The sequence below is a fragment of the Mesoplodon mirus genome (assembly GCF_964341445.2).
Source record: "Mesoplodon mirus genome assembly, chromosome: 3".
Classification (NCBI taxonomy): Eukaryota; Metazoa; Chordata; class Mammalia; order Artiodactyla; family Ziphiidae; genus Mesoplodon; species Mesoplodon mirus.
The window spans coordinates 169453886-169468617 of NC_138978.1; the positions used below are offsets into that span (position 1 = coordinate 169453886).

General features: G+C 35.4%; 1 protein-coding gene across 4 annotated transcripts in view; it reads right to left on the bottom strand.

Annotated features, from left to right (window-relative positions):
- SUCO (SUN domain containing ossification factor) overlaps positions 1–14732 on the bottom strand; it is a 74379-nt gene that overhangs the window by 12953 nt on the left and 46694 nt on the right. For all 4 annotated transcript variants that reach the window (XM_082612945.1, XM_082612944.1, XM_082612942.1 and 1 more), the window contains 5 exons: positions 10715–10783; positions 9665–9755; positions 5556–6713; positions 2839–2926; positions 42–146 (listed from right to left, as the gene is read on the bottom strand). In XM_082612945.1, coding sequence (XP_082469071.1) covers positions 42–146; positions 2839–2926; positions 5556–6713; positions 9665–9755; positions 10715–10783 — 1511 coding nt within the window. The remainder of the gene's footprint in view (positions 1–41; positions 147–2838; positions 2927–5555; positions 6714–9664; positions 9756–10714; positions 10784–14732) is intronic.

Here is a 14732-nt window from a genome sequence, read left to right on the forward strand (position 1 = left end):
TTTATGACACCATTTCCTACAATACCATCAATAACAATTACCTCATGTTTTAGTTCTGCTACTGTTGTTGATAAATTTGAAACAAGCTGTGTCATGTTGGTCAGTTGTGCCTGTAGCAACTGGATGGCTTCAGTTTGCCGCTGATCCTATAATAAAGGAGGAAATAAATATTATTTGCCTTTGTGTTTCATGTGTACTTTAACTGCATTATAAATTCAAGTAAAAAATCTGGAAAAACTGTTAAATTCCTCAGGGCGGGGGGGGGGGACATATTAATAGGAAGCTCTTAATGAATGGATACTGTAAACTTGGACCAGAAATTTAAAAAAAAAACATAAAACACTTCAAGAATCTAAGACTATTCAACCTTCCTCCCCTGCCCCGAGCCAAAAGAAACCAAAAACCAAAAAACCTTTTGCCATTCACTGCTACCATGTAGAATATTGTCTAACAGACGCTACTAAACTGCTTTTCAAGTTAATATGGGCTCCATATGTATAAACCAGTATATAACCAGCTATACGCAAAATAGTCACTTTGTCAAGCATGTTTTTTTTTTTTTAAACCAAAGCAGTCAATACAAAGACATGTTGAAAAATTTTTGAAGAATGTTTCTGGATCTCAAGAAGGTTTTAAAAGTTCTATTTCACAGCATATTAGGATGGAACTTAGGATGTCACATAGTCAAAAAACTACAACAGGTCCTCTAGTCAACCAGTGAAAAGAAATTCATCAAAACACCCATCTTTCCAGCTCTGAATTTTAGAAACTTTTATAATCAACAGACATGTCTTTATTTAAAATATCACTTGCATGCATATTTTAGAGACTTATACAATATACTCATGGTCATGAACCTATGTTAGGTAGACTATACTGAAAATTTCAACTAACTAGTGAATTTAGGAAGAAGGAAAAGAGGGCAGAAAGAAGTCAAGGAAATCTAACACTCTAATTTAGGACCCTCTATGAAATAGCTACATAACCATTTATTATTCTAAACCTAAGTTTTTCAAACTTAGATTTAAATAATCTTTAAGTCTCCACTGTGTATGTGGGGGTGAGTAGGCGGATGTATAAAACTATAACAAGAAGTTTCACTTACTTCCCTCACTGTGATCCACTGTGGTACTTTCTATCCTACTTCATATTTTTAAAATGCGGAATGTGATTCATTAAACTGTTTCTTTTGACTCACTCACACTGAGAAATTCTAGACAGTTTTAAAGGATAAGTTATTATAGTTATTAAATTGGTTAACACTTCTAATCCAGATTTACTTCCAATAGTGTTAATATACACAAGATTATTTAAAAGTACTTAAACAAGTCTTTCATAAAGCATAAATGTTAAATATAAAGAGAAAATATAGAGGGAAAATGTTAATGAAGAACTAAATAAATACTGTGTTCATGGGTCAGAGGACTTAATACTATTAACATGTCAATCCTCCAAATTGATCTATAACTTCAACACAAACCCAATCAAGATCCAAACAGGTTTTTGTTTGTTTGTTTGTTTTTGGTAGCAACTGACAAGCTGATTCTAAAATCTGTATTAGTCAAATCCAGATTAGCCAAAACAATTTTGGACAAGTGCAAAGTTGGAGGATTCACTCTACCTGATTTCAAGAGTTCCTATAAAGCTACAGTAATCACAACAGTGCAGTATAAGCAAAAAGACAGACATAGATGAACAAAACAGAAGAGAATTCCAGAAACAAATCCACATGTATATGGAATTCATTTTCATCAAAAGCGCAAAGGAAATCCAGTGGAGAAAAGATAGTCCTTTCCACAAATGATGCTGGAAGAAAGGAATATTCATGTTTCTCAATCCCCTCCCTCCCAAAAAAAAGAACTTTGATCCATACTCTTTAACACGTAAAGATTAAAATGGATCATAAACCAAATGTAAAACTAAAATTATGCAAATTCTAAAAGAAAACAGAGGAAAACAATCTTTGTGACTTTGGGTTAGGCAAAGAGAAAACAGGTAAATTGGGCTTCAACGAATTAAATTCGGCTCTTCAAAAGATATGTTTAAGAGAATGACAAAACAAGTAATGGACTGGGAGAAAATACTTGCAAAGCCTGTCTCTGATAAAGGACTCATACTAAGAATATGTAAACAACTTTCAAACCTCAATTTCAGAAAAAAAAAAAGGCAGGGAGTGGGGAAAATCTTTTTGTGGAACCACAATTATAACGTGTCACAAACTGGGAGTAAGATGCAACTAAACTCTGCAACCTGAGGCCTCCTCACCTCATCTCACCTTCCCTTAGTCCCAAATAACCTTTTAGAAAAGTTAAATATAAAATTTCTTCATGATGGTAACACACTATAAAAACTTATTAATGAACATCACATTTAATGCTGCAATACTGAAATCAATCCCTTAAAATCAACAAGACAGGAGAATGGCCACTATCAGTCCTATTGCATCACTGTACAGCTCTAGGCAAGAGATAAGAGGGAAAAAAAATAAAAAGGTATAAGGATTAAAAAGAAATAGAGCTGTTTATTTGCAACCAATAAAACTGTCTACACAGAAACCACAAATGATTTTAGAGTTTAACAAAGTTGCCAAAAAGTCCACTGCACTTCTACACACATACACATACATACAAATCTTGAAATGTAATACAAATAATGCTCAAGAAAATTTTCTCTTGAGCAGATACTGATGCTATCAGCTAGAAAACATCATATTACAGCTTAATTATCAGCTATCAGGGAAAAAGTGAACCAACATTACATATCCTTCTTACCAGAGAGATCCTACAAAATTCAATGGAAATTTATATAAAAAGTAAATAAGATATGAAGATGACCAACCTGCTCCTCTGCTATTCTTGAAGTATTCTGAAGTTTTATTATTGTCTTATTGAAAGCCTTTTGCATTTCTTCCATTTGTTTTCGGTACCTATGGAGTAAGAATTGATTTAAATTGGTTTTAATTTCTTATTTATTAATTTATTACTGGAAACACACTTCTGATTTCAATATATAAGATAAATCCATATTTCTGAAAATGACTCTTACTGAACCCTGTGCAATACAGGAAAACTTACAAAGATAAAATAAAGAGGTCCCTTGAGGTATTTGCTACCTCAACATCAATTCTATGTTCCTCACTGCTATAAAAGATTTAATAGTCACATATATAGTCAATAATTTATGACAAAGGGCCCATGAATATACAATGGGGAAAGGACAGTCACTTCAATAAATGGTGCTGGGAAAACTGAACAGCCACATGCAACAAAATGAAACGGGACCCCTATCTTATACCATACACAAAAATTAACTCAAAATGTATTAAAGACTTGAACGTAAAACCTGAAACAACAGAACCCCTAAAAGAAAACACAGGCGGTAAGCTCCTTGACATGAGTCTTGGAAATGTTTTTTGGATTTAACACCAAAAGCAAAGGCAATAAATGCAAAAAAAAACCAAGTGGGACTACATCAAACTGAAAAACTTCTTACAAAGCAAAAGAAACCATCAACCTAATGAAAAGGCTACCTAGAGGCCTGTGCTCTAGAGCCCACGCACCACAACTACTGAAGCCCGCGCGCTCTAGGGCCCATGTGCTTGCAACTACTGAGCCCGCACACCTAGAGCCCGTGCTCCGCAACAAGAGAAGCCACTGCAACGAGAAGCCTGCGCACCGCAACAAGAGCAGCCCTGCTCGCCACAACTAGAGCAAGGCCGCGTGCAGCAACAAAGACCCAATGCAGCCAAAAATAAATAAAACATTAAAAAACGAAAATTGGCAGAGAATCTCAATAGATATTTTTCCAAAGAAAACAGATAGATGGTTAACAAGTAAAAGATGAAAAGATGCTCAACATCATTAATCATCAGGGACATGCAAATCAAAATCACAATGAGTTATCACCTCACATCTGTTAAAACTGCTATTATCAAAAAGAGAAAAAATAACATGTTGGCGAGGATACAGAGAAAAGGGAACCCTTGTACACTGCTGGTGGGAATGTAAATTGGTGCAGCCACTATGAAAAACAGTATGGAGGTTTCTCAAAAAATCAAAAATAGAACTGTCATATCGTTTAGCAATTCCACTTTTGAGTATTTATCTGAAGGAAAAAAACACTAACTTGAAAAGATATCTGCACCCCCATGTTCAATGCAGCATTATATACAATAGTCATAACCTGGAAGCAAACTAAGTATCCATCAATAGAAGAACAGATAAAGAAAATGTGGTATGTGTATACCAAGGAATATTATTCAGCCATAAAAAAGAAGGAAGTCTTGCCATTTGCAACAACATGGATGGACCTTGAGGGCATTACGCTAAGTGAAATAAGTTAGACAGAGAAGGACAAATATCATATGATCTCACTTACATGTGGAATCTAAATAAAGGGAAAATAAATCTTGCACTCATAGATAGAGAACAGATTGGTAATTGCCAAGGCGGGGGGCGGGGGTGGGCAAAACTGATGAAGTGGGTCAAAAGGTAAAACTTTAAATGAATAAGTAACAGGAATATAATGTACAGCATGTTGACTATAATTGATAATATTGGATTGTATATTTGAAAGTTGCTAACAGAGTAGATCTTAAAATTTCTTACCACAAGGAAAAAAGAAAAGTTGTATGTGGTGATAATATTAACCAGACTTATTGTGGTAATCATTTAGCAATATATACAAATATCAAATCATTATGTTATATGCCTGAAACTAATACAATGTTATATGTCAATTACATCTCAATTAAAGAAAGATTTATTAGTGATTTCTGTGGTTCCTTTAGTGGGGCAAATAGGGTGGGGGTGGGGAGAGGCAAGAACAGGTATGATGTAGACATGCACACACACCCACAGAAAACTGGCCAATAAATTATATGTATGAATTAAGAAGAAACCCCTTTTAGGATATAATGATGACCGTAGTGACATTTCATTAGCAGCATTTTAATTTAAGAAGATTACGAAAAGGTAGCGTTTCAGAAATTCTGGCCATTGAGTGCCTAGGTGGTTACAAAATGTTGGAAAAGCCCTAAGGACACTGGATACTTAAGGAATAAAAAAAAAAAAAAAAGTAAATAGGCTTAAAAAGTGGAGAACTGTGCCTGAGATCTTCATCACTGCATAAGCAAACTGGCATGGCCTCTGGCATTTTTCCAATCTTCACTTATTTAAGCTCTTAAAAAATATCTGCTCAAGTTCCACATAGAGCTTTAAAGTCTATAGACTAATTTTTCCCATGAGTGCTCTGGGAATCAAACAGCAAAAGTGGCTAAAGTTAAGCAACAGAAGAAAGGAGAAACTGATTATAGATAATTCAAACTTGTTATCAGCCTAACAATAGTCACTTAGTAATACTTCTAGAAAAGGAAATCAATTCTTAAGATCACTGATCAACATCCAAATAACTTTCTTTCTCTCTCCAGCTAAAATGGTGCTTATTACTATTATACCATGAGATAATTAAATCCCCTCCTTCTCTAGTCACAGATTATACTTTGCTACTTAACTCACTGTGCAAAGTGGACTGTGCTAATTCATAATAAAGCTTACCTTTGGCTAAGTTCCTCCAGATAGCGACCACTGAGAGACATGTTAACTTCTAAGGCTTTAATACGGTTATTAAGTCTCATAAATACTGATTCCTTTTGGTTTGATCCATGTACAAGATTTCCATTAGCATATCCTAGATCTGAAGAATTTTGCAATTCAGCATAAAAATCTGTAGCTGTCCTCTGTAACCCTCTTAAAAGGGCATCTTCTGGAGACTGTTCTTCCTCTTTTGCCTCAGGTAATGAAGAAGAATCCACAACAGGAGACAAAATTTGCTTTGGTGTGTCAGCTATGTTCATTTTGGCTTCCCCATCTTCACTGTCTGGCACAGTAGCTGTGTTTACAGGTGACACTATCGTTTCGGATAGCTTTGTGATAGTTTGCATGGAGTCTTCTTTTATAGTATTATCCATTACTTCATCAAGTTTTTTTGTTTCATAGATCACAGTTGGTTTCTCTATAGAACTAAAACTCTCAGACCTTTTTTCTGTTTCATTATCAACCTCAACAGAACTCTCTTGGGGAATCACTTGTGATGGTGTATGCCCTGCCTCATATTTAATAGGCTCAGATACTTCTATTTTAGATAATGAATTGATTTCTGGAGTAACATCTAAGAGAAGAGACTGAGAAAGAGTTTGAGGATGGCTTGGTTCAAGTTCAATTGCATCTAAAGTGTGATTAATCAAACCTCCCTGGTGCACACTACTTAAGTCACCTAGAACAATAGTTTCAGCTTTCTTTTCCTTACTCTTACTGTCTGGTTCTCCACCTGGAGGCTGCAATACTGAAACATCTACTGATTCTTCAGGAAGTACTAATGGTGATTGAGGTGACACAAGATACTCTTTTTCTTTACTCATAGCAGTTCTGCTGCGTTGCCGATAATGAGCAACTCTAACTGAACACCATTTATATATGTATTCCGAAAAACTAGAAATACAACAAATTGTGGTCAGTTCACTGCAAAATATTTGTGTCTCTGACTCAAACCAAGGTGACGTTTCATCCTCTTGTTCACCACTACCCAGAAGGGTCACTGTAGAAGGACTTGCCTCCTCCTCCTCTTCTTGAACTAGTTGTACAATGGGACCCTCTTTTGTAGTATCTGGTGATGATGGCTCTGTGTCATGTACAAGTCCTTCAGTAGTTACAAACCTAGAAATACATATCCATAATTATGTTTAAGGAAAATAAATGTATCATACATAAGGTAAAAGGAAGGCTGGAAATACAGAAAACACTCAATTTACTTTGGATGAATTATTTCCCTTCAAATCACTTTCTTTATAAAAACAGTATTATTCAGAAATGGTAACAGAAAGATAACTTATCAAGTGACCAGCCAGATAATTCAAATCACCATATTTACCAAATCAAATTTTTCTTTTAACTCTGTTTAAGAGTTGTTTGTATGTGAATATTTCCATTTACTGAACGTTTCATGTAACTTTCCTCCCATAAATATTCACCAATATTACAAGCCTCATCACCCCTTATATCAGAAATTGAGCTATCCAGAGCTAGTCCCAGAGCTAGAACTAGAAGGCAGGACTCTTATTATGAATGCACTTTGTGCTTGAATATCCTACTTTCAAAAGGCAATTACTGTTGACCCTTGAACCGTACGTGGGGAGTTAGAATTGTCGGCCTCCATGCAGTATAACTTATAGTCAGCCCTCCATATCCACAGTTCCTCTATATCCATGGCTCCTCATCCACAGATTCAACCAACCAAAATCATCTGTACTGTAGTATCTACTAATGAAATGCCATGTATAAGTGGATCCGTGCAGTTCAAACCCATGTTATTCAAGGGTCAACTGCAGATTTCTCAGAGATTATTTCTCTATGGATGACTTGAGGAATTTCAACATGGCATTACACACACACACACAAACAATTATCTGCAAAGGGAGAAGAAACATATCCCCACTCACCCCAAATAATCTCAGTATCACCTCGGCTAACTTTCAATCGTTGAAAGCTAAATACTTAACCATTTTAATGAAAATCCTGACTAATAATGAACTAGTGGTGCCACTAACTCAGTCCTGTCTTTGGGCTCTGGAGTATGTGTGCAGGGTAGGGAGAGTGGGAAATGGAGCTGGTGGGAACAGTGTTATACATTATAATATCTGTGGTCCCTTCCAAGATAAAGATAATGAATTTCTGGGTGCAGCCCTTGCAGCACCAAAAGTGTAATTTGAGAAAACAAAGTAATTTCAAAACCAAAAAAAAAACCTTCATATGCAAATTTTCCTACTGTGAAACACTACTAAGAATGCCAGGAAATGTCTTCAAACAAAGCCTAATATCACATAGCAAAAGTAGGAATAAAAAAGACAATATCTAAAAGCTGGACTTTCATCTTATTGATAATAACATAGTAAATGGACTAAACTAAAACATAATTAGGCTATGCTTCCCTAAATAGACGATATAGATACAGATATCAATATATAGTCACTATACAACATTTCTTACATACGCAGGTGGTATACTGCTTATTATCTACCAAATAAATTATAACAGTAAAAAGGAGGAATGTCTGAAGAAGGAAAAAAACTAAACTGAATTAATTTGGTAAAAATTAAGTTATATACCATATATATATATATATACACCCTAATCAGAGTTATACTTTAAAAAACTCAAACCTGGGAAAAGAAAGTAAGTCATCTTTTCTTAATAACTTTAAGAGTGATACCCTATCATGGATTCTTTTATTTTCTTCAGAGGACTGCCATATAACCATCAAAAAGAATTTAAGACAAACATACATGAAGAAACATTAAGTAAAGAAACAAACAATTATGCAAGAATATCTACTAAAAAACAAACTCTAATATAGAAAAGTGAAAACTGCTACATTAGCCTGATGTGATACATTTCAACAAATATTCATACATATGTATGAGGGGTGAATGTGTATATGTATATATGTGCGTATGTGTGTATATATGTGTAAAATGAAATTAATTTCATTTAGTTTTGAAAAATAGACATACTATTGATATATGTTATTAACTAAAGAATCTAGTTACAAAACCGGGACAGCTCCACATAACTAGAAACACTAAGAATCTCTATACCAAAGAGACTTCTTTGGACCTTCTAGGAATCAATAGCACATAATGCTATGTATTTCACCTCTGGTCACCCAATAAATATCTTTAGTCACTTTCAGGATTAATACAGGAAAATACAAATTTGACACTGTGCACTTCAAAGCACAAAAATCTCATTTTTTAATTAAGATAGTACTTAGGAATTACAGCTTGAAGCACACCCACTGGAGGTTTCATTAGTTATAACCTTGAACTAACTGCTTCTTGTTCAAATATCTTATCCCATTAAGTAGAGTTCCTCTGAGAGAAAGGGCTGCCAAAGTTTACAGGGAGTATATCCAACGAAATATACAGAAGTTACATTTGTAATAACTATATCCAAATTATCCCAATTATTGTCCCAATAACCCAAATCATTAATGAGCCTATCTATTATAGATCAGAAGTTGAGGTACCGACAAACCTTAATCACCTCTGGTAGAAAGGACCAAACGAGGTTATTTCATATGTTACCTACATATATACATCCCTGCCCAAAGTGCCCACTGCACCCTGGGAAAAGACCTATATCATTCGATTTCAGAAACTGAACACTGAGAGAGTATGCTGTGTGGCAAACAAATCATTTAAAAATCACTGCTCTAAGTATTTCAGGTACCCTTTATAGCTTTCTAGGCATAGCACAGATACTTAATCAATGCTTTTAAATTTGAACTTAATAAAAACAGACCTTTAATATTTTTCCTCACTTATACTTGCAGAGTTAGGTTAATTATGTGCAACAAGGAAAAGATTAAGTATTGTAAATAATATAAGTAACACATAAAATCAAAACAACAAACATTTGGTCTGGAGTGAAGTGAATTCCCAGTACCCAAAAAGCAACTCAAAGATGTTTTAAGTGGCTGTGGAATGTCTGTCCCATGATCCAGAGCTTTCTATAGATAATCATTTCCCACAAGTTACAAGTACCTTTTTATGTACAAGTATACTTAGCTTTCCATTTTAATAGAACTCTAATATCACAATATAACTTACTCATGTGATGGAACAGGAGTTGAAACAGGAGCTGATTCAGGCATTTTAGGTGCAGTTGTGGCAGTGGCATTCTCAGATATACTTTTATTTCCTATTTTAAGAAAGATGCCCATATTGAGTTTAATTTTAAAAAGCTATACCATGAAAATATTTCACTATAACAAATAAAGGACTTTAGTTTCTCAAGGGAGAAGAAAAAAAGTCAAATACGTTTACTACTGCAGACTTTGTGGGGTTTCTTCATCAAAGTTCTTTTGGAAAGAAATAATCGTAGAAAGTCACAACTACAAGAGTACATATTCTTTCTCAGCTTCTCAGATAATTAAAGCAAGTAAGATGACTATGAATTTTGTGTAATCTTACATGATTAATAAGACACCTGAGTTACTAAAAGAGAATGAGAAGAAATAAGTGGGTCATTTTAAGTTTGCACTTGGAACTAAATTTTTTTTATTGAAGTATATTTGACATACAATATTATATTCATTTCACGTGTACAACACAGTGATTTGACATTTGTATACATTGCAAAATGATCACCACAATAAGTCTAGTTACCATCGGTCACCATATTGTACCTCCCATGTTGTACATTACAACCCCATGACTTATTTTATAACTGGGACGAAGTATTTTTGAAAACAAAAAAGGCAAGATTGTTTCTCCTTGCTAATAATATTCTTATCTGACATTCTTTAAGGAAATAATTGCTTTCTTAATTGAATAGCTGTTTGATAAATAAAAGCATACTTGAAGTACCTCTAGAGCACCAAAACCTCAGGAAAGAGATAAGGGATAAAATCATTACTTCTACAGCAGGGAAGAATCAAAAAACAAATTCATGATTTTATATAGACAGGATCGTATTTATTAAAGAGAACTTGTGAAATTCAAATAAACAATGAATAATAGAAGACTGGTAAGTTCCTCTGAATGGTTTCTATATTTCTAAATGAAAAATCAAATTGCTTGGCTTATTAATTAATTTTACTAACTAGGAAGATCCCTGGAGTATCATATATTTAAAAGACCCATAAAATGATTAGGTACCTTCTGTCAGGTCTTCAGTTTTTGCTCCCAGAATATTAGCGGCAATATTCACCATATTTAGAATGGCATCTAAAACAAAATTCAATCAGAGAAAAATACCAATACACCTAAATATTTTCATATAACTCAATATCAGATAGTCAAAAACCATTTGTAATGGTCTTTTTTCATTTTTTGGACTAATTACCTTTTTGCTCGCCTTACTATGTAAGTCCAATATAGGACACAAATTTCAGGCAAAAAGTATTAAGCATGAATCTGAATTTTTATGTTCAGAAGGATTTTAAAATTTAATTATACTTTTTTGTAAAACTTCCCCAAACCTTTTAGCAAACACTACCTTCAGCATATTATAAAATTCAAGTATAATTCAACATATAGCCTGTACTGAGATAGGAAAGAAATGTGACAACCAAAATTTGTATTTTATAGAAAAGTCTTTTTTTCTTTAGAAAGGGGTTCTACAGTCTAAATCAAAAACAAAAAAGCCTGAAGAAATAAAAGTTTTTCCTAAACATGTGACTATCATAGGTAAAAATAAATGAAATGGGAAGATTATTATCCAAAGGGCAGCAGAAAGACTTTATTTTCAACTAAAATATCTAGGTAATATGCTTAAATCCAAAATGACACTGCATAGAATCATGTATTTGATGACTTTTAACAATGTTTTATGGCCAATAAATGACATAAATTCTTTAGTGAACTGGATGAGTATGGGCAAGGGCAGATGAATTGAAAGTCAAAGTCATAAAACTTAGCTGGCTGGGAACAGAAGACTTCCTTCTAGTAATATAATGTAATTTCAAGGGAAATTAACTTCCAACTCCAATCTAATCTCTGAAATTCTATTAGAATTTAATTCACCAGGTATTTATCCTATTAAAATACTAAGATCTGGCAGGGGCTACATATTAAGCCTCATCAGTTTTTTCCATTTTAGTTTCCTTTCCTAAAAGAGATCCATAGAGTTTTCATCACACTTTCATGAAAACCATAGATGTGAGAAGTACAAAAGGATCTAAAGAAGGAAAAGCTAGCATATCAGGAAGGCTGGGAACAAGCCAAGCACTGTCACCTGGCGCTGACACTGTAAAGATATGCTTTATGGCAGGTAAAAATAGTATATTTTAGACTATTAAAAGTGATATCTGGGGCCTCCCTGGTGGCGCAGTGGTTGAGAGTCCGCCTGCCGATGCAGGGGATACGGGTTCGTGCCCCGGTCTGGGAGGATCCCATATGCCGCGGAGCGGCTGGGTCCGTGAGCCATGGCCGCTGGGCCTGCGCGTCCGGAGCCTGTGCTCCGCAGCGGGAGAGGCCACAACAGTGAGAGGCCCGCATACCGCAAAAAGAAAAAAAAAAAAAAAAAAAAAAAAAAAAAAAAAAAAAAAAAAGTGATATCTGGTAGACAGTTATTAATTTTAATCTTTACATTAACTATGATTCTATATTCTGAAAGACAACAAGCAGTGGTACTTTGTTTCCAATCATCAGTTTGACACACAAAAGCTTTATATTTGCTTTTTAAATATCTAAGATTACAGGTCAACCTTGCCCTTTGACCTGGCAAATTGTTAAACAGAGAAGCAGTCTCGGATCTTAGGCTAAAGAGATGCCTCAGCATGAGATAAAAACAGAAATGGAAACTCTATTTTCTTACAAACCAAGATAAAGTAGCAAAGGAAACTCTGTTATTTCCTCATAAATACAATTTTAATGTCACCCAATACTGCAATAGTAGTATGTGATCCTCTACTTAGCCTGACAGCTGAAGTTCAGTCAAAACTGATGGCTTCACAGAACCCAAATTTTGTAACCAAGTCTATATTCTAAGTCCCTTGTGCTTCAAAGGGCAATCTTACCACAGATTTAAAACCCTCTGCATTAAAATTTTCTGGTATTATTATTAACAATTAAAAAAAATCTGTTATCTATTAATCAGTGTAGAGAAAGAAGCTTCAGAGTTACTTTTTTTTTTTTTTTTTTTTTTTTTTTTTGCGGTACGCGGGCCTCTCACTGTTGTGGCCTCTCCCGTTGCGGAGCACAGGCTCCGGACGCGCAGGCTCAGCAGCCATGGCTCACGGGCCCAGCCGCTCCGCGGCATATGGGATCCTCCCGGACCGGGGCACGAACCCGCATCCCCTGCATCGGCAGGCGGACTCTCAACCACTGCGCCACCAGGGAGGCCCAGAGTATTACTTTTTAACCTAAATTTTAATACTACTACCTACAATAAGGAAGATTTATGCTACCCTTCATTTTAAAACATTATAATCATCATTTCAGGGGGCCACTTGATAACAAAAGCAAAATCTGGCAAACTTCTTCTTTCTCAGTCCATCTAACCTGTAAGAAAGAATCTTGCTATGTTCACAGAACAATGACAAATACAATCTTTTGCTTTTGTCTTTTGAGAGAAAGCAGCTTTGTGAATTTTCTTAACCATTCTCACTTTGCATCCGAACATGTGACTGCTTGTCATGACGATAATCTGGCCACTAAAAAGCCTTCAGAAAGGCTAAAGGGTAAAAGTATAATTTGCAATATAGTGCCAAACAAGATACCCGTTCTTAATTTCTCATGGATTAGCCAACTCCTTTCTCTTTGAGTTGGGCAACTATTCATCCCATCCCATTCCTTTAGGGATGAAATTCTCCTAGGGACCAAATATCAGTATGTTATACTCAGTCTCCAGCACACCAATGGCTCTTTTTGAGACAGAAAACAAACTGCCTATGCTACAAGACAAACCAATGAAAAAACTACTTCCTCCCATGTGTACTGAGCATGCCTACCTTCATTCTCTTTTCCTTCTAGGACCTTAAAATATAAAAAATACTCTGACTTAAAACAAAAACTACACTTTGTCTTAAACATATACAGAAACAGAAACAGAGGCCTGGACTTTAGCAAATCTGATGATTCTAATAAAATGCAGACCATATATAGGAGTAAAGGCAGACTTGCAAGAATATCAAAGTAGAGAGTGATCAGGAAGATCCACATGACCAAGTACAAGTAGAGCAGAGTGATACAAAGAATTTCTGGTGATATAAAATATTTAAATGTTCTGGTTCAAGAATGTAAACGAAAGATTCAGGCAGGGGCTTCCCTGGTGGCGCAGTGGTTGAGAGTCCATCTGCCGATGCAGGGGACACGGGTTCGTGCCCCGGTCTGGGAAGATCCCACATGCCGCGTTGCGGCTGGGCCTGTGAGCCATGGCCGCTGAGCCTGCACGTCTGGAGCCTGTGCTCCGCAACGGGAGAGGCCACAACGGTGAGAGGCCCGCATACCGCAAAAAAAAAAAAAGATTCAGGCAGAAGAGTTGCCAGAACTGGAATATGTAAAAGCCAAGAATGCTGCTCTAAAATAGTAGTTTCTCCCTTTCTGGCAGTTCAGTAAATTATGTAATATCAACAATGTCTAAATATGCAGCATGCATGCTCTTTGACAACCAAGTCCCATCAGAAGCAACATACTCTGGTGACGTATATTTCCTACAACTACTAATTGCTCAACAACAAAAAGAAAAAAAGAGTTTCTCTTTAGATTAAAGCCACAGGATCTTGTTTTGGAGACATCACATAAATACTGAAAATAAATTAGGTGCAAAATTGGCCAATTTCAAGCTAATTTAGAAAGTGATGATGATTATAGTCAAATTCAGACATTCTAGTGCCAGAGACTAGCTCTTTGGCCTGATTCCACATTGTTATTTACGCCTTAAAGTTATACTACATTGGAGGCAGTAACTAGGTCAGGCTCAAAACCAGTCCTAGACTGTTCAGACAAAACTAGAAGGATACAGGTACAGAAGGCAGCAGTGTTAGGTCATGCCTATAAACTTTATGACAGCAGTCTTATCACTCAGTTACTACTGCGTCTCTTGTTCTGAAACTTCAAGAAATAGAGATCTTTTTAAACCCCATTTTTCATGCTTAGGCTCAGCTGACATCCTCCCACCCATCTTGTCTCACTACATAAAATCTTTTAACATCTAGAATGCTGGAAGGTAAAT